We start from the raw sequence: 19,978 nt of genomic DNA, 5'->3' as shown, positions 1-19,978 counted from the left end.
AGCAGATTTCAAATTCGATTACAGTAAAATTACAGTAAAAGTTTGTTTAAATATTAAAAGAAAAATAAGATGCTGTATTAATTTATTTGTAAATACATATCATTGTAAGTTATTCTAAAATAATTTCCTCATTATTTTGATAAATTTTTGCATTCATCTTCAAAATCATTTCATTAGTGGGATTAAATTTGACGCAGTTTTCAGAATTTCGACGAATGGCTTGCTGAGCTAACATATTTTCTTTAATAGTATTTGTGATCAGACAGTTCCTCTGCTTGGTTTTTATATTATTAATTTCACTAAACTTGCGTTCGCACTCAGCGTTTGAGTGAGGCAAAGATAATACTAGACGGTTAGTTTTTGCTAAGCGTTAGTTCTGATTCATTGGGGAATTCCCAGCACGTAAACTAATATGTAGGTAACAATCCTACTCTACATCTACTATATAAAAATAAGTCGGGTTTTCCTTCCTGACGCTATAACTTCAGAACGCACGAACCGATTTCCACGGTTTTGCATTCGTTGGAAAGGTCTCGGGCTTCGTGAGGTTTATAGCACGATAAAGAAAATTCAGGAAAATTTTCAACAGAAAAGCGGGATCACCAAACGAAATGTTACATAAAACGAAGCCATCGGGTGGCGAAACGGAGTTCGCCGAGTTTGCTAGTTGTCTATAGATAGAGGTCAGTGGTTCTGGGTTCTAGATTAGGTTGCAAATTTATATTTCGTATTTTGTAATACGTAAAACGTATTAAATTTGATTAATTTGATAATTAATATGAACGGAAATTAAATACAGTATTTTCATACACTGTATTTTATCATTACAGTATACAGTAGAAAAGTCTAAAATACAGTAAATCTACTGTAATTACAGTGAATCTGGAAGCGCTGGGTCCGTGGTACGAAGCACAAGAGCGCACGATGGCCATGCCTTCGTTATTTTATAATAGTTGAAGTTTCTCTGGGGACTGGGTATGTCTTCAACAGAGGTAAGAACGCCCAGCGACTATAGAGTTTGCAAAAGCAAGGCGGTAGATTGCTAGCGTCAAAATTTCACAACTTCTTTCAGTCAAAAGCTCCATTTGCGACTGTAGACTGCGAAAAAAAGCTGAAAGTTGCGCGCGCAATGTTATATTCGAGAATCAGCTTTTATAAAATAACAAAGGAAAGGCCATCGTTGGCTCTTGGGCTATGTAATGCAAATGCATTCCGCATTGCATTTGTAAATCAATGTCAACTGTCAGCCGGTCAGTCATTCATTACCCAATATAATTCTGAATTCTTTACAAAATAATTAAACAATTGCAGAATTGTTACTTGTACACCCTTCAACTCTTTTTTTATAGTGTCTCCTTGCTGGCAAATAAAGATAACAGTGTTTTGGATCCAATGAAATCAGTTTTAAATTGATCTATTGTGATTCACATTTTTTTTATTTATAATGGCTTCCTAATAAGTTTTAAGCTAAGTTGCGTCGGTAAAAATGCAGCGTAAACCAGGATTCCCCGTTGCGAACTGCAATATTAAAATGGTATAAAAATGTTTTTTGACTTAATACACACTATTTTAATAACATTTACCTTCTACTATTTCGAGACATCAATAATAATCAATCAATTATAAAAAAAATCGTAGATCATTCCACAGATCCATAGATGATAAGTTCATTTGCTGTTTTCTAAAATTTTTTTAACACTAGTTCAAGGTTTTTCCTGTCAGATGATAGTACATTTTATCAACAATATTTTGCGAGTTAAAACAATGTAGCTTGAATTCTGTTCCTTTCCATTCTGTACCTATACCTATGTTACAAATTAATAATTTGTGTTCAGCCCGATGGCTCAATGCCTCCAGAAGTAGCAGGGGATGATGAATGGGATCCTCAACATAGACGGCAGCAACTCATAAATTTTGGTCACTCTCAATGGGGCTTTAATAATTGGAATTGGACGGTCACAAAGCAGGACTTGGGTAAAGATATCTCTTTACTATTCTTTTATTAATAAGAAAATATAATTTTAATACCCAGACCAAAACCGTAATAATTATAAAATAATGACAAATATGTATGAATACACACGAGCCGTGATGCAGGTAAACCATGGGTATTTTTCTTTACTAAACAGAGTGAGATGACTTTTATCCTTATTGCACATAATATGAGAAATTGACTCATACCTGCTTTAAAATCTTTTATTTTGTTAGTAATATTTACTTGTTTGGCTTTCCAGATTTTGTTGAATTAATTAATGGCAAATACACAGCTGGAGTGGCTGCATTTGTTAATGTTACTATTAAGAGTTTAGATATACATCGGGAAAATGTTGGATATGGAACATCTGTTAGCCTCACTAAAGGATCGGCTATTCATAGAGCCCGTAAGGTGAGTTCCTAGTTATGTAATTTTTTTACTACCATAAACCAGACTTTATAAGATAAATTAATGACAAAAATTTGTTTTCAGTGTGCTGTAACTAATGCACTTCGCGAGACCTTATTAAGCTTTGGAGGATTGGTGTCCACGGAGCTCATAGAGTTACTAGAAACAAACAAAGAAGTGCCACTGCCAGAATCAGATATTCAAACAACCAAGCCAACTGAACCCAAAAACTTAGCTCGTAATGAAGAAATAAATGGAACAATTGCTAAGAGTATACCCAACGTGCCGAGCGTGACTCCTATACGTCCGCCGCCACCGACGATCAAGAATGCTGTCAATATTCCACCCCCTATAGCCAAGGCCCACCCAATGCCTGCTAACCTGCCCCCAGCAGCCAACAGGCCCCCTTTGGTCCCGCGCCCACCGCCGCCCCCCCCAGCCGTGCGACCGAACAACGTAAGTTTTATCCTCCCTGTGATGGGAGGCATGGTACCACCCATGTATCCTCCGCCCCCGCGAATTCCCCACGCACCCCCCATGTACCAAAACTACTACGAATACCCATGGCACTTTTACGAAACGTACGACCGTCACCATGGTAACGTTAATTTGAACTTCAACATGCCGCCTAAGAATCTCGTCGTGAACAGCCGATCGCCGCTAGAATGCAAGAATGCGTGCAGACAAGGTCCAAACGGCCCTGAAATGGATCCAAATTATCATCCACAGAATCAAGCATGTTGGATAAAGCCCACGATCTTCTATGATGGCTTCTGGACGGAACAAAAGGTCAAGAAATGGGTGGCCGAACAGGTTGAGAAACAGTTCCCAGAAGATGGTTCTAAGCCTTCTTCACCTAGTAGTGGTCCAGAACCAACCGTGCCCAAATCATAAGCTCTTTTGTATACTGTCCAATATTTGCCAACTTTAACTTTTGTTCCTTAATGAACATCACTAATTTTTGCTCATGATACATTTTCTTATACAGCGGTATACATTTTGTCGTATATTCTCTGAACACGCGTTTTGAACTTAGTAATTTACACTTAGAGTAAGTATATTTTTATTGAAATACACTATTTTTTATCGATTTTTTTCAATGTTACTAGTTCAGTAGGATGTGGGTATTGATGCTTGGTGTTTAGGAATATTATTTAGGAGTGATTTTAGGCGTTAGTGTAAAATATGCGATGTTAATAAATATGTTTTCACAATATGTAATTATAAAATACAATAATTCCCTTTATGTATAGATACATTGTATTTATTAGAAGTAAAAATTTATCGTCTCTTACATGTTTCTCTAATTCAAAAGGTATGTATCTGTGTAGCAATTCTACCTAAAGTCATACCTAACGGCTTATGACAATTATGTGTTTTTCAGTAGAATAGCCAAAGACACAAAATGTCAACTATATTCAAACAGAATTTACTGTCCAAGTTCATCATAAATGTTTTAACAAGAACTTGGTAGTTATATATATAGCACTATAAATATGAAAAATGTCTTAACAGTCTGGACTAGTAAATATTACAATTAACATCTATATTTGTATTCCAATTTCAGGCATTATCACTGTATTTTTATTTCGATATGTATTAGAACCCATATATGTATTTTAATTGTTTCATAGATATTTATTCCCTTCAAAAATCCATTTTTCTATATAGAAATAAGCTATAAATGATTCTAGCTATAAATGATGGAATTACAATAGGTATTATATTGTGTGGTATCATTATTCAATACATGTTTTATTATAATAATAAATTGTTTGAAATTATGGCATGTTTGATTGTCAGTTTTAACATTATTTTTAACTACAAAACTTCATGACAGGAGGCGAACGATGATGAAGCGCGCGCTGAAAGAAAAAGACGACAAAAACAAGCTCAAGAGGAGTTCAGACTAAAACAAGTTATGAAACAAAATTTGGGTTAGAAATTTGCACTTAAATAAAGTTCGTTTTTTATGGACTTTATTCTCTCAATGTTACCATTAGAATGAGAGATTCTTCCGAGTCGTTTTTCTCTATGCTTTTAAGTTTGTTTTTAATAAATATCACATTTAAGTTTATATATGTATTTCATTAACTATATTTTGTATAATTAAATAATAAGTTGAAGACGTAATTGCTTTGCTATCACTTATTGGATAGGATCCCATACTAATATGAAATTAGGTGAACAATCTTTCAGATAAAAATGAACTCGATAAAAACAGCAGTAGTTTTGATATGTTAATGGCAATACCATCTCAAGATCTAGTGATAGAAGCTGGTGACAAAGCAGAGGATGGAAAAAGAAAATCGCCTGCTCTGGAAGGCCAGGCTGCCAAAAGAAAAGCTAGCTTATATGATAAGCTTGATATTGTACATCAGTAATATTAAATAAAACTTTTTCAATTAGTGTTTCGTGTATTACATTTAGTTTTATCGTTCTTTTAGGATAGTATTAAATTAAACTTCACAATGCGAAATCATATTTTATTAAATCACTAACAAATTAGAGCCTTACACAAGTATATACAGGTCTAAATATAAAAATATTCTAACTGTATTTCGGCGAAAACTAAAATGCCTTACATTCGCAGGTCAAAAACTAAAATTACGCGTTTAACTTGTAATAAAGATACGTTATTTTTATTTATACTATCCTACACACAACGTTATTTTGATTGGATATTGATGAAAGCTGTTTGAAAGAAATAGGTATACAATACAACTTACGTTTATAATATATTTAGGTTTGTGAATCAAAATAAATCAAAGCTAAATTTGAAGACGTTGCTTCATTGAAGAAATAATTGCCATTTTTTTATCAGAGATGAAATTGGATTTGGTTTGACTGATTTTAACTTGAGTCAAGAGCATTTTCTTAACCAATCATCATCGCGATATTCTTATGTTACATCCTAATCGTCCTCGATAACTTGTGTGTAGGAGTACCTTAGATTAACTTAAAAAAAGGGTTTATATAACAGATAAGCACATTTTCATGACAGGTCGACTGTTACATAATCCATTGTTACAAACGTTATCATTGGGAAATTATTCTATTGCATTCTCCTTATACCTTATATTATCAACCTATAAGGTGCGCTTTCTTTAACTTTGCAAGAAGTTCAAAATAGGTTACAGAACTGCAAACAACAATTAAAAGTGTAATTCTAAAGTAATTTGACTGTAAATTAAACCCCGTAAGGGGCCATTACGTATTACGTAAGCAGGTTTACTGCAATTTATCCCCCCCCCCCCCTTTTCTTTCAGCAAGCTATCGAAAATAATAGTACATAAAAGTATGCATTTCGTTTTCAAACATAGACAATGTGTGGGTAATATGTGTAAAAAAGTAAATAATTACTGTTGACGTAATCACCATATAAGACAATCAAAGAACCCCCCCAACCCCTAGTGCTTACGTAATACTTGAACGGCCCCTAAAACGAAATCAAACGATATTTTTTAATAAGCGATACGATGATTAATATTCAATTAATTCCCAATTCCTTGATACAGCACTTAGGCAGTAACGATAGATTTTCATATGGAAAACTTGAACGTTGAAATGGAATCATCGTTCGAATGAATCTAAATGCAATAAATAGACGACGTTTTCGTTGGACAAAAATTGATATGAATCCTTGATGTTTAAAAATTAGTACTAAGTAAGTATTTATATACCAAGGATGCCATATATTGACTCATCTTTTTAGACTTGGGTTTAAAGGAATAATTTAGGCCCTGCCCACATCGAGTTGCCGAATTGATAGAACTTACATTTCTATAGTATTATTTAGTTACAAAATCATAATTAATATCTTTGAATTTAAAACTCCCCCAGAAACCGTCTCGACATAATACATCCGCCACCAAATCGGTTTAACTTTTTAGTAATAAACCTGAATGTAATTTTACGACATTGCTATATGTTTTTAAAAGATTTTATGATAAAATACAGTACTGTATATAAGATTACATTTTTACTTTCACAGATTAATATAAGTCCATTCCACTAAACATCTACTCCATACAAAGAAAATAATCACTATAAAACTAATTTCTATACATTTTTTGAAGTTTTCAAATAACCGTTTTGAATATATATATATATCTTTTTCCAATATTTACTGTACTTAAATTACAATCTTGAGTTTATATGTAGTAGAGTAAAATCTGGTTCATTGATATATTATTGTTGAGAATAATCTCTGGAAGTAATGTGTGCCATGGAAAGTTATGTATTATTTACATGAAAACATATCTTCATAGCAATTTTTAGTTAGAACTCAAAAAAAACTCTAGTTAAAATATTGTAGTTACTTTGTAACTCATTTTGATAAAAAAAATTATTACACGTCGAATTGATTACCTCCTTCGGCTATATTAGGAAGTACAATGATGATACAAAATTGGTATACTTCGATTAAATGGAACAACTTTCTCTAAAACATCATAACAATTTTTTTCTTCACAATTTATAAACTGAACATTTTGTAGAACGTAAATTTGATAAAATAAGCGAAAGTTGTTCGGTCAGAAATCGAACCTGCTACCCTAGACGGGGAGTTCGTCTTGTTCCTTTTCTCGTTGGCGTACAGCAACCGCAGTCTCCACCAGCAGATAGAGACACTTGAACTTGTCTTTCTCTACACGTGTCTCTGGCACGCTAGTTCCCACCACCTGATAAGTTTACCATTCAAATAAATAATTGATCTCTATTTTTTTTTATAATAATATAATTTTAAACTCGGATCTGTATATATCTAGGCGTTAAGGGTCTAGTTAGAGCAGTGACTCTTAATCTTTTTTGTGCCATGCCCCACCTTAGCCTTTTTAAAATTCCTATGCCCAATATTCAACATACATAAGTTTTATACAAATACAGTGTAAACTCTTTATAACGTCATTCGTTATAAAGAAAAAGTATAACGTACAGATGAGTTAAATTTATTTGGTTTAAACCAATACCCCTACATAAATTCTTCCCTCCCTCCCTCTCCCTTCCCTCCCTATAACGAATAAAAATTCTCGGTCTCTTGAAATTCGTTATAAAGACTGATGGAATTGTTCAACTTAAATGATAGGTTTCAGGAAGAAATTGGTAACAAAATACAGTAAGTAACTTCTTAAAACAATGAAAAAATAAAATCCAAATTTTAAATAGTTTTTTGAATGGGGGCTATTAACAATAGAATTGCCCTCCTGTGGCGCATGGACTCCACGTTGGGAAACACTGAGCTAGAGCTTTCAAACTCGCAACTTTGCACAATGTTTTTTTTAAATGCACAAGAAAACCAGCTAGAGGCTAACCACGTAGTCGCCTACAAAAACCTTAACCATGATTATAAAGCTAAAGAGCGCTAATCTTGGGAACGATTGAAAAAATATATTTTTTATATAATAATTATGAAGGCTTAAGGTAATATGAAACGCTTTGATGATAAAAGAAAACAAATAGTTTATTTTACATCAGATCAAAGTATCTGTTTGAATTATTAATTTCTATGCGTCTATAAATAATAGTTACCTGAAGGCGACGGCGTGCAGTCTTAGGCATCGGCGGTATAGCGATCTGGGGCCAGCTGGCTGTACTCGTGTCTGCTCCGCTGGCCTCATCCGTCTCCATCTGAACTTCGCCTTCCACGGTTTCACCGTCCATGGTGCGGACCGTCACTACTGCTGCCGATCTGTAAATATTTTTTAAATGTTTTGTTAATAAAGATATTAGTTATTTTTAATAACTCTTTGCTAGTACTTTAACAGAAATGAAGTAGACTTAAAAATAAAAACATTACTATTTTATATTAGGGAGCGTTCAAGTATTACGTCACGCAATGTTTGGAGATTAGTAACGTTTTTCTGTACCCAAGTATAGTAAAACGTTTCGTGACCACCTAGTGACTCTTTATACAAAGTTAACATTATGTGGTGTAAAGTACTGGAAAGTCGAAAATAATATCAACAATAACGGGTAATTCAATCCCCGACCCGCATCGTAACGTTTTACAAAAGGACCCCCCCCCCTCCCCAAAATTCGTTACGTAATACTTGAACGCTCCTTTAGTACTAAGGTCTCCTATAAGTCATAAACATTGGATTTACTTCACAATCGGGAACCATAGTTCGCAGTCACGACTCTTACCTTCAGAGTCATGTTTTATTTACTTGTTTATTAGCATTATAATGCTAGATTTAGGGAATTCAATCTCATGGGATTAAGAATTACAATGGGGTAGTAGTAGAACAACTTAAACGCGATGAATTTGACAGATATATTTAAACTTAAATTAAGATACATTATTTTAAAGAAAAGTATTTATTGTAACTATTATTATTATAACACTTATTTATCATCAATCACGAAACTAATAATTAGTTATTTTAATTCCAGCCTTCGCAGTGGTGAATCAAGAGTTATTTCCAGAATAACTTCTATCTACCTATCCAAGATATGTATGATATAATAGTTTGATTTTCATTTTTTTCTGTAAGATAAATTTCATTCCGATATAAAAACGCTGCGGTTGCATTTATTTGGCTCAGAGATACTCTTCGAAGAGACCAAATTTATTGATAATCCCACGACATCTCGTCATATGATCTCGAAAAATGGCACGAGATCTCGCGGGATCGAGATTGCATTCCCTAGCTAGATTAGTGTAAGTGATAGAAAGAAAATTTAGTGAGGCTCGAGTACGTACCCGCGCGCGGCCGGATGTGCGTCATCAGCGCCGTAGCGGATGACGGAGTGCCAAACGGCGGGATCGTACTTGTCCTCGGAATATTCGTCGTGGGACCGGTCAGTTCCCTCGCCATCGCTTCGGTACACGAGCAGACCGTCGCCGTAGTCGTGGTCCCGTCCGCTCTCGCCTTCTCCCTCGCCCTGTCCAAGTTCAAACGAGAAAAATTTTAAGGGATTTCAAATACCTGTAAATCTTTTTATACCAAGGTATTTAACCTATATATTATATATGCCCCCTCCACAACTACTGATAAGGATACTTGGCATACGATAACACGGAATTACTATTACGTACGTACTACGTACTATCCAAAAATATCCATTTCACATACTAGCAGACCCCGACAGACATTGTCCTACATGATATTTCAAGTGATTAGGATATCAAACATAGTATGAAATTACAGATTGCAGCGCCATCTGCCGGACTGATTTGTGTATATAAACCATCCAGGGCGCTGCCCAAACGCATACAAAAAATTAATTGTAATCGGTCCAGCCGTGTAAGAGGAGTTCAGTGACATACACATTACACACGTATAGTAGAATTATATATATTAAGATAAATCAAACGGATAACCACTTTTTTGAAGCTGGTTAATTTAAAATTAATTTTATTAAATAATTATAGTGATAATGTATTAAGGAGATGACTGAAAAAATAGTTTTAGCTAAATTGTGATTGGTAAACAGGGATTCTAGTCAGCGAAAGCCCAATAATGAAGTCAAACCCGTATATAGTTCTTTACTTTTCTCTCTTTAATACGAGTTTGTTTGGATGGAAACAGTTCAGTGCAAACAATACGCCAAATTTCCACCATATTATTTTGCTGTGTGTGAAACATTCCTATTATCACCAATATTACAATTTATTCAAATCATCATTCAAATAACATAATATCTATTTAAAATCCGTAATAAATAAAAATACCTCAATCTCAGAGCCGTCCCAGGCAGTGACGACAAGGTTGCTAGCACTGGCATCAGCCTCAGCATCTGCATCACTTGAATTGAGTTGTTTCCGACCGCGCCTTGAGATGGTGTAATGAAGAGGATCTTGACCCTCGCGACGGATCATCTCGGGCAGAATACGGCGACGGGCGTTTATGAACCAGTTGCATACCTATTGTATTGTTTAATATTATTAGAACATGTGGATTAATATGAATCTAAAAAGTAAACCTAGCTTTTGTTAAATTCATAATGAAAATACATGTGTATGTCATTGTACCTGCTTAATTTAAATCGATAATTATTTCATCTGCTCATAGTCAGAAGACTGATTGCACGATGCGCTTCATTAAAAAAAAAAAAATAAATAAAAAAAAAAAAAAGCTTTTGTTAAAAATTTAGAAAACAAAAACAAAATCAATGTTTTGTAATTTTAAACAATGATTATATTTATTTGAATTTACAGTATATTCTAAATAAAATGAATTATGTTTCTATTGCTTTTTTTAAATATACATACTTGTAGAACCGTTAGGTTGGCCTCCTGACTAAGAGCTAGTTTTTCAGCATCACTGGGATATGCATTATACCGATGTTCATACAGCCATCGTTTCAATATCTTCACCGACGCTTTTGGTAGATTACCGCGCCTTTTGCGAATTATTATGTTACCCTGGTAAAAATATAGAATTTAAATTAAATTCAGGCGTTATTTTATTTGCTATTAACTATCTGAAGTTGGTGTTTGATAAACATTTTTGTTTATTTGAAACATTCTTTGCAAAAGCAAGTGAATATTTTCACTAAATTTTATTTGTAATTTGTACCTGTTGCGATGTCATGGGTAATCCTCCATATGAAATGGTGATTGGTTTTCTCTCCGACTCTCCATCAGTGCCAGATTCATTCTCATCTGTAGAAGATGTGGAGGCAAACCTGTCTCGAGCTAAAACAAGAATAACATAGTTTAATGTTACACTGATATTTATTTATTATGATGCCCAAAGCCATATAACTTTATCTTAAATTAAAAACTTTTAACATGACTCCTAACATTCCAGACAAAAAAAATATTTGAATGATTGGAATTCATTCAATAATTGGACTAAAATCTAGTTAAGTAAAATTATAAATAAAACTAAAGTCAGACACAAAAGGAAGTTAAAAAAATAATTTTGTGTTTATTTATAACATAACCAATGTTGTTAATTATTTCTTCTCTCTTCTCTACAGAAAAATTCACTTCACATTAATTTAAAGAAAAAGTGCAGTAATAATAAATTAGAATTTCTTATCTATGACCTAATTTTAATAATGATATGTTATCTTATGGAAGTGAGATAAAGTTGTTAACTTTTTATTATTTTAAACCCTTCCCCAATACTAAGACCCATTTAAGTAATGGAATAAAAAGAAATAAGATTCTTTTTAATTACCTTCCTCTTAACTAGTAAAGTGTAAACAAACAACTCTATTTGCTTCAAAATAGATCTGTAGAATATACTATTATTATTTTTTATATTTATTGAATGTCCTGCCAATGTTCCAAGTCTACTACTGTACTTACATATTTAAATTTAAGATTTTTATGTATGCTAAAAAATCTAAATATATAATATAGTTAAAAAATACCTACATTATTGAGTGACATGCTTTTAAAAAGTATAGAAGATTATTTAGTTAAATATCTCCAGGATAAACAAAACACCTTACATAGACTTAAAAAATTAATTTATTTCGTAGTCTACAAAATAACCATTTTAGTGACTGCAGAATTTTCACTAGGCTCGTCGAAAAAATATCGATACATCGATATATCGATATTATTTTTTCAATGTATCGATATTTTTGAGCGATATTTAATGTTTCGATGTATCGAGGTATCGATATAAAATTACAAGTATTGAAAAGGTATAAAAATCGATATTTTTTATAATTAAAAAATCCTAAAAAAGAATACTTTTTTAATACTAACATTTTTTAACAAATTACATTTTTTTTGTCTTTGGTCGACTTGATTTACTGCGTTTTAATTTGGTACTTAAGTTGGCAACTCTGTCTGTCAATGTCATTTCAGTGTCAGTGTCTGTGCTTCAACTATCCGTCCGTCTGTTATCCGTATTATAACCTCAACGCGAGCGTATTTCTGCCTGCATTTGAGTTGATTATAGTTCTCAAACAATCTAACTAATTAAATCAATAATTAATTCACGTATGTGAACAAAATAATTCGAGCATTCCAGTCATGTCTAGTGTTGTATGGAACTTTTTCAAAAAAATAGACAGACGAAACGTTTCATGTAATGTGTGTGGGAAAATATATAAAACCAGTGGCAATACGACGAATTTATCTACACATCTTAAAAATAAGCATCACCATGCGTTTTTGCAACTTAAAAATAAAAACTCAAGGTCAAGTGAAGTGAATATTACACCAATAACAAGAACTAGTTCACCTGTTTCGTCTACTAATTCAACTATTACCAATACTAATAAACCTGCTGAGATAGAAAATAACTTCATGGAATTGTCTGAAATTGCGATTTACGATGTTACTGGTGTAAGTATTTTATTTGTGAAAGATCAAACGTAGCTTTAGAATCTAAATATCAATTGTTCATAACCAATAACCAGTCAACTAATGATGTGTAATTACTAAAAGTATCGATATCGATAAATTAAAATTTTGGTGTTTTCACTTAACCTTAATACTATTTATGACGACAAGTGTAATGAAATATATACAAAATATTCAATAATTTTTTTCAGACTGAATCCTCCAAAGATGGTCAGAGTAAAGACTTGTGGAAACAGACTACACTCATAGATATGTTTGAAAGAAGTTCAAGCTATGAAGGTATTTTTTTTTTATATTAGATTACTCTATTGTTTACATTTTAGTTCTATGAGGATGTTCTAATTTTATTATTTTTCTCAATTTAGCAGGGGGTCATAAAACTAGCCAAATAAATCAAGCTTTGATCTACATGATTTGCAAAGACAACATGCCTCTATCTTGTGTAGAAAAATCAGGATTGAAAAGATTTATGAGCGTCATTTGTCCACGCTATAAAATTCCATCACGAACTACTGTAAGCGAACTATAATATTAAATTATTATCTTATCCTTTTTATTTTTAAATGTTATTTTATTATTCATTTCTCATTCCAGATAACTGGCCTCATGGAACAACGATACGCCACTACCAAAGCCATTTTAAAACAAAAATTAAGTGAGATAAATAATATTGCTTTAACAAGTGATATATTAACTCTTACTAACTCGACACGAAGTTTCATCGTAGTGACAGCACATTTTCTTAACACAGCTAATAACTGCACTCCTGAGCATGAGATGGTGACATTGACAGCACGAAGAATGTATCAGGTAAGTAAAGTATAAAATAAATGCATCAAATTATAAAAAATAAAATAAATAGTTAATTATAATAAATTTAATAAAGTGGACTAATATTGGTCTTCTTTCCTGCAGGCGCACACAGCTGATTATATAAAAGAATGCTTTGAAAATATTACCGACGAGTTTACAATAGAAAAGGATTGCATCTTATCAATTACCACTGATGGTGGTGCTAACATGGTTGCTGCAGTGAAGAAATTTTTGGAAGATGGAAAAAGAATTCCTTGCATGGCGCATTTGCTGAATTTAATAGTGGATGGCGCAACAAGAGATAATGCACCAGTTCTTGAAATTGCCAATCGTGTCAAAGCCATTGTTACATATTTTAAACAATCTGTGAACGCAATGGACGATTTGCGAGCAGAACAAGAGGGACAAAAGAAAGAGGGAGAAGTATTAACACTTATACAATCAGTAAGCACAAGGTGGAATTCTTGTCTTGATATGTTGGAAAGATTCAATACATTATCAGCTATTGTGGCTAAGATTTTAGCAACTAGGCGGAATGCACCTGATATGATAACTTCTTCAGAGTTAAGTGTCATACGAGATCTGATAATATTGCTTACCCCATTTAAGCAAGCTACTGAAGAAATTAGCGGCGATCAGTACGTGACTTCTAGTTTGGCGATTCCCATTGCAAACTTACTTCAGAAAGGACTTGAAGAAGTAAAACCTTTCACTGAATTTGGTGTTGCTGTTCAGAAGAGTTTGCTAAACTTAGTTATTGAAAAACTAGAACCACTAGAGCGACATTTACATCTTGCTATAGCAACAATTTTAGACCCTCGCTTTAAGCGTATTCATTTTAATTCAGCACTAGCTGTTTCCACTGCAATAACCGCATTATCAAAAGAAATACGTTTAGAACATAGACGTAGAGGACAACTTTCGCCTGAACTCAGACCCACAACCACTACCATAATTCCAAATTCAGAAAATTCTTCGCCGTCGTTGTGGTCCGGACATGAAAAAATTATGATAGATATTGCTGCAGCAACCTCCAGTTTACTTTCAACCAGTGATGGTATGCCTAGCGAACTAAAGCAATATCTAGATCAGCCTATACTACCCAGAAAAGAGAATCCTACAAAATTCTGGTTTGATTGTCGTCATTTTACTCCAGTCCTTTCCGACATAGCTCTAAAGTATTTGATATCGCCTGCGTCCTCGGTTTCCTCAGAGAGAGTGGCATCTGCTGTAAATCTCGCAGTACCCAATAACAGAAGTCGGCTTACAGCCGAGCATGTAAATCAAAGAGTTTTTCTTATGTCTGTATCAGATAAATATTGGTTTGATTAATAAATAATTAATATTTTTTATTGTTGTCCTTGATTTAAAAAATTTAAAAATGATGTCTATTGATTAGTATTTATCTAGTAATGTAAGATGATTGAAGTAGATTAGGCCAAATAATTTTTTTTTCCTATCACACCGATATATCGATATATCGATATTTTTAAATAAAAATATCAATATCGATATTGATATATTCAAAAATTATCGATACAATATATATCGATACTTTATTGCATTTCCGACATCCCTAATTTTCACATCAAAAACCAATAAGTAAGCGCTACCTAGCGGACCGCGTGATTAAACTAAAGCGTACACCCAAAAATTACCTTTCCCCGCCATCTTGTCTTACTGACCGCTGTCAATTTTATGTCATTACGACATTCTAAAAGTCATCAAGATTTCAATAGAATTGTAAACAAACAAAATAAACATCATAAAAAACGAAAGGCAATCAAAAGTATGCTGCGAAAACTTAATCATATAACCACATACCCATTATTGATTTGTCCTGCAATGCGACACGTCCAAGCTATCTAAAAATAACTCACGCACGTGCCAAAATACACTTTTGTAAAGGTCAACTAAGTATTAATTAATTATCAACTTTGATTATCACTAAATAGATAAAAGTTTTAACATTTACTACATCAAACTATAATATTTAACAGTATAATTTTAGTAACCGATAAAACACGGTCAGCGTTGACGGAGTTATGGAGCAACGAACGGCGTTGGCGCCATTTTAGTTTAGTAAGAGCGAACGCCTAGATGACGTAACAGACCTAGATATCAGTACTAAACTACATCCGTTCCACAAAACCTTTTTTAAAGCAGTTTTTAATTATAAATTAATTGGGAATTAAAGTTTTTAATGATGTCACCTTGACGTATGTCAGGCCGTCAGTCGTCACGGTGACATCCATGGCGGAAACGTGGCTTCGATTTTGATTTTTGACCGGCTTTCTTACCTCCAGGCGACATTGACTTCTGACTATTCGAAACGCGGGCTTCTCTGATGATTTCTCTAGTAAGTTCTCTAAGATCTCGTCGTTGTTGATAGGTCATTTTGGGCTGGTTCTCCTGTGCTGTGCCGATGGAAGGTGGTATCATTTTCTTCTATTCCATTGGTGAAATAAATTTTGTACACTATAGTAAATAAACACTGATAAACTGTTACTGACCACTTCTCATGACACAAATTGTTTAAAAAGAAGAAAACGGTGATTTAATGCGTGAAAACTAGTAAAAATAATAGAAATCAACAAGAACTATAGCTCAACTGCATTGTATTTATTCGACTGACAGCCGTATCGGGGGACGGCGGGAAGCACGCTACAGCGCCGCCGCGCAACTGTCTCTTTCTCACACACCAATAAGATCTCGCTTTTTCTCGTTCTTACCGACAACGCTATAATGACATTATCAAAACGCTTGTCATAACAAAGCGTGGGCTTAGCAAATGGCTTGTTCCCTCAGCTTGTTTCCTAACCATTTTTTAGCGTCAAGTCAAACGGAAAATAAGACATTTGACACCGATTATAATTGTTGTATTCCGTCGATCTGTCGAAACGAATTCCGAAACTGTGTCGTCAATCGTCATGCATAACAAAGTAATAAGATGAAGAATTTCTAGTTTACGAACATACTACTGCCCTCTATTGGATGATTTTGAAGTTGCTTTAAGTAAATATTAAAACCATCGTTTTTCAAAGCTTCGCGCCTTTCATGTAGTAGCGTCGTAGTTTAATTATTATAAGTCATCAATTGTTATGAAAATTGAAAGTTATAATAGAATATCAAACAACTGCACAATCATCTACATTAAATAATCACCCAAAACGTCCAAAATAAATAAGTGATAACAATTTAGTTATTTATAAAACTGGTACTTATGTCAATAATTTATGAATCTATTATTACTTATGACTCAAACTTTAATTCTAATTAGTTAATCGTTAATAATTGTGGTAATTATCGTTGTTTTCTTCGTAGCTATACAGGTTTGATTAAACATTTTTATAAAAAAATTAACTTTCTTTGACTGTATATAAATAAACTAAATAATAATTCTAAGGGATTGTTTAACTTTGAATAAAACGTATTTTCACAAATTAAGGACGGTTTATTAATTGAAAATCTTAATAATAACGTATTTTACACAATGCCTACCGATATTGGGTACTAATGTATTCATCTAGTAATTAAATTTATAAAAAGTAATTTTACTCAGTGGTAATTTCTTATGGAGTCTACTAATCTCTGATTGACGACTGCGGGGGCTCGGCGTGAGAATTGGAAGTCCATATGATTGAAGTGTTCATCGGGAATTCTGTAGAAGTCTCTCACATCGGGAAGCTCCTGATGCAACCTTTCTACATCCCAAGGGTGCGCCATCCAGTCTTCATCACTGTAGTAAAGAGCTACTGGAACTTTAACATCTGTCATATTGTACCTTGGTGGTTGACTGTTGCCATATACTTTTGTGTTAATTTCCGCACCGAAGTCGTATTTTCTAAGTTCATTGGCTGCCACAGCTTGGCCAAACTGTTTGATTTGCCTCGTCGATGCTCCTGCTGGTACGTGACTCATAATTACAGGAACTAAATCAGCGTCCATATTTGTAGGGTTCATGCCAGTCACGACGAAGTTGACGTTGCCACAGATGTGTTTGCAGCCAATTTGGTTTTGGCACATATTACCTCCTATGGTGTGAACCAACTCTTTGCTTAACTTCAGTTCACCATTTCCAAATTGATGCTGTAAATAATCGTAGAATGGACTATTTGGAGACATCATACGAAGCAATGGGCTTCGCGTGTTTGTCATGTAGACCATGGGTGCGAGTGCGTACATCATTGCAATTTTGTTGCGGTACTCAGGGCGAGTAGAAGCAAGTGCGAAGAACGCTGTGGTTCCTTGTGAGTGGCCTACATAGAACAGCTTCTGCTGTTTTGATGTTTGTAACGCATAGTCAATCATTGCTGGCAAATCGTGGTGAGCAATTTCGTCAATGCTGAACTTCCAGAAATCAGCTTGGGCAGGATGCTTGCTTACGTGTTTGCGCGAGTATTTACTTCCTCTGGCATTTCCCAGCCACACTTCATAGCCGGCATCAGCTAACATGTAAGCGAGTGACTTGTCCATTAATAACCAGTCATCAGCGCTCCCTAAGAGCCCATGCATCAGGAATACTACAGGTGCTTTCACGTTCTTATGTTCTCTAGGTAGGACACGGAACACGGTGAGAATGTATCCGTCGTCAGTTCTGACGACATGCTCTTCAACAGAGTATTGATGTTTCATGAGAAGTTGAGTGGCGTTCATGTTGGCATCTTCAGAGTTATTTTGTTCGAACCTTTCGTAGGCTTCATGGTAAGGTTTCTTTTTATCATCGGTGATGTGTTGCAATGTCTTGTAGGCGTCGTCAAAGATTCTTACGATGTGTTTCTTGTCGTTAAATGATGATTTCGGTCCAGCGGCGATTTGGATGCCCTTCCAGGTGATGACATCCCCATATTTAGGCGATTCACGTTGGATAGTTTTAGTGAAGTATGGTGCGCTTTTCTCTTTAGAACTGGGGAGTGGGTAGTCGTCATAGTTGAGGCGTTCTTGACTCTCGGGTCTTGCGAAGAAGTTCTGGTAGTCAATGTTTTCCAAGGGTTGGAAGACCATGTCCAACTGAGGGAAGAACTGCTGCCGCAGAAGGTTAGCGGTCGAGACGGCCACGAGGCAGAGTAAAAGCAGACACGTCTTCATGGTGAGTATAGTATGTACCTATGTATTAATGTTCGATTGAAATCCGACTATTATTTATATAAAAAAGAAAGCTTATCAAGCAGTTCTCGACAATTTTAGTAATCGTATTTTATATACTGTTTTATTTTGCGGTATCGCTTGTTAATTTAAATAAAATTTAAAACTAATTATTTACCTAACAGGTCAAAAATTAAAAATATTGTAAATAGGCTACTTATATACTAATATTTTAAAGAGGAAAGATTTGATTGTATGCTTGTTTACTTTGAATAGGTTCCAAAACTACTGGAACGATTTGTAAAATTAGTTCGCCATTAGAATCCTACAATATTTAATGAACAGGTTATGGAATATATTTTTAGAAAAAAATGTCCAGCTTTAGTACATTAATCACAAAAACACATACCTAATTTATTTATTCAGCAAAGACTCAAAAAACACCTAAAATAATACACAAACTAATTAATTACCACTTAATTATTATTTTGTTTTAAACCTAAACGGACTTTAAATACCGGCCAAAGATATACATATATTATACATGTCCAGGTGTCCATCCTATCTCAAAAAAATATCTAAGTTGGAATAAGTATACCCTTATTTAAATCATAATCTTGACTTTTAATAAATTTGTCGATTCAAAATAAATATACACTTTCGAAATGTTGGCGACTCTCACATCTGAGGTCGTAGGTTCGACATCCGGCTGTGCACCAATACACTTTCTGTATATGTGCATTTAACACTCGCTTGAACGATAAAGGAAGGCATTGTGAGAAAACCGGCATGCCTTAGACCCAAAAAGTTGACGGCGTTTCAGGCACAGATCACCTATTGCCAATTATAAAATAAAAGCTAATAATCACGAAACAGATACGATTTGTTAAGTACATGCGTGGAAGCCCAAATAGGTAATAAATATTATTCAATATCAACAAAATCCCATACATACGACCTATGGTATTGACAAACTGGCCACTTCCTTATTTTTTAAATCAGTTAAAAATAAAATTCCCTGGCAAGCATCATATGACCAAAATCGATAGGGACCCACTGTGGACGCCCTCTGCCCCATCTAGGGGTTATACTGTTATAGGCCATTAGGTCACGTAAGTAAGTCCAGCATCATATAGTTTTTCATTTCCTATCACACATCCGCATCCTTCGCTTCGCATCCTTCAATCAAAACGGTTTTGATTAACTGGGTTCGAGAATAGTGCTAATCAAAAACGCATCTTTTGACATTCGACATAGATAAGCCCTTGGGCTCAGATATTTTTGCGACCTAATGTGTAACTATTCGAAATATGAAACCTAAGGAACGTGTGGTGTAGGTTGTCACTATTTATCCTAACTCAAAATGCTTAATTACTTCTTTGTTGGACGGAAATTAAGCAAGAAAGTGGGCAGCGCGAGTTAAA

At 34.2% G+C, this 19,978-nt stretch overlaps 4 protein-coding genes across 7 annotated transcripts; 2 read left to right on the top strand and 2 right to left on the bottom strand.

Annotated features, from left to right (window-relative positions):
- Nucleotides 1-1,219: 1,219 nt before the first annotated feature.
- Nucleotides 1,220-4,792, top strand: LOC125055188 (DNA repair protein RAD52 homolog). 2 transcript variants are annotated; one of them, XM_047657521.1, is made up of 6 exons: nt 1,220-1,534; nt 1,836-1,974; nt 2,235-2,386; nt 2,468-2,839; nt 4,224-4,320; nt 4,583-4,792. In XM_047657521.1, exons 1-6 carry the CDS (start codon nt 1,487-1,489, stop codon nt 4,765-4,767), a joined length of 993 nt encoding a protein of 330 aa, XP_047513477.1. In that variant the 5' UTR covers nt 1,220-1,486; the 3' UTR covers nt 4,768-4,792. The 2 variants fall into 2 exon arrangements, with proteins under 2 accessions (XP_047513477.1, XP_047513470.1); XM_047657514.1 differs by lacking the exons at nt 4,224-4,320; nt 4,583-4,792 and having other exon boundaries at nt 1,221-1,534; nt 2,468-4,167.
- Nucleotides 4,793-4,855: 63 nt separating this feature from the next.
- On the bottom strand, nt 4,856-16,139 carry LOC125055198 (iroquois-class homeodomain protein IRX-2-like). 2 transcript variants are annotated; one of them, XM_047657534.1, is made up of 7 exons: nt 15,770-16,139; nt 10,906-11,024; nt 10,599-10,751; nt 10,059-10,250; nt 9,087-9,268; nt 7,913-8,072; nt 4,856-7,065 (listed from the first exon to the last, which is right to left on the bottom strand). In XM_047657534.1, the coding sequence occupies exons 1-7, from the start codon at nt 15,909-15,911 to the stop codon at nt 6,940-6,942; spliced, it is 1,074 nt and encodes a 357-aa protein (XP_047513490.1). In that variant the 5' UTR covers nt 15,912-16,139; the 3' UTR covers nt 4,856-6,939. The 2 variants fall into 2 exon arrangements, with proteins under 2 accessions (XP_047513490.1, XP_047513496.1); XM_047657540.1 differs by lacking the exon at nt 15,770-16,139 and adding an exon at nt 15,294-15,664.
- Nucleotides 12,130-14,821, top strand: LOC125055177 (E3 SUMO-protein ligase ZBED1-like). Of its 2 annotated transcripts, XM_047657475.1 has the most exons (5): nt 12,130-12,638; nt 12,848-12,935; nt 13,022-13,170; nt 13,251-13,466; nt 13,572-14,821. In XM_047657475.1, exons 1-5 carry the CDS (start codon nt 12,324-12,326, stop codon nt 14,799-14,801), a joined length of 1,998 nt encoding a protein of 665 aa, XP_047513431.1. In that variant the 5' UTR covers nt 12,130-12,323; the 3' UTR covers nt 14,802-14,821. The 2 variants fall into 2 exon arrangements, with proteins under 2 accessions (XP_047513431.1, XP_047513440.1); XM_047657484.1 differs by lacking the exon at nt 12,130-12,638 and having other exon boundaries at nt 12,649-12,935.
- A 763-nt stretch (nt 16,140-16,902) lies between the features above and the next one.
- On the bottom strand, nt 16,903-18,600 carry LOC125055185 (lipase 3-like). Its single transcript, XM_047657499.1, has one exon. The coding sequence runs from the start codon at nt 18,555-18,557 to the stop codon at nt 17,028-17,030; it is 1,530 nt and encodes a 509-aa protein (XP_047513455.1). The 5' UTR covers nt 18,558-18,600; the 3' UTR covers nt 16,903-17,027.
- Nucleotides 18,601-19,978: the final 1,378 nt, after the last annotated feature.

This window comes from Pieris napi, chromosome 1, assembly GCF_905475465.1.
Source record: "Pieris napi chromosome 1, ilPieNapi1.2, whole genome shotgun sequence".
Taxonomy (NCBI): domain Eukaryota; kingdom Metazoa; phylum Arthropoda; class Insecta; order Lepidoptera; family Pieridae; genus Pieris; species Pieris napi.
This window is presented reverse-complemented; position numbering and strand designations above follow the sequence as displayed.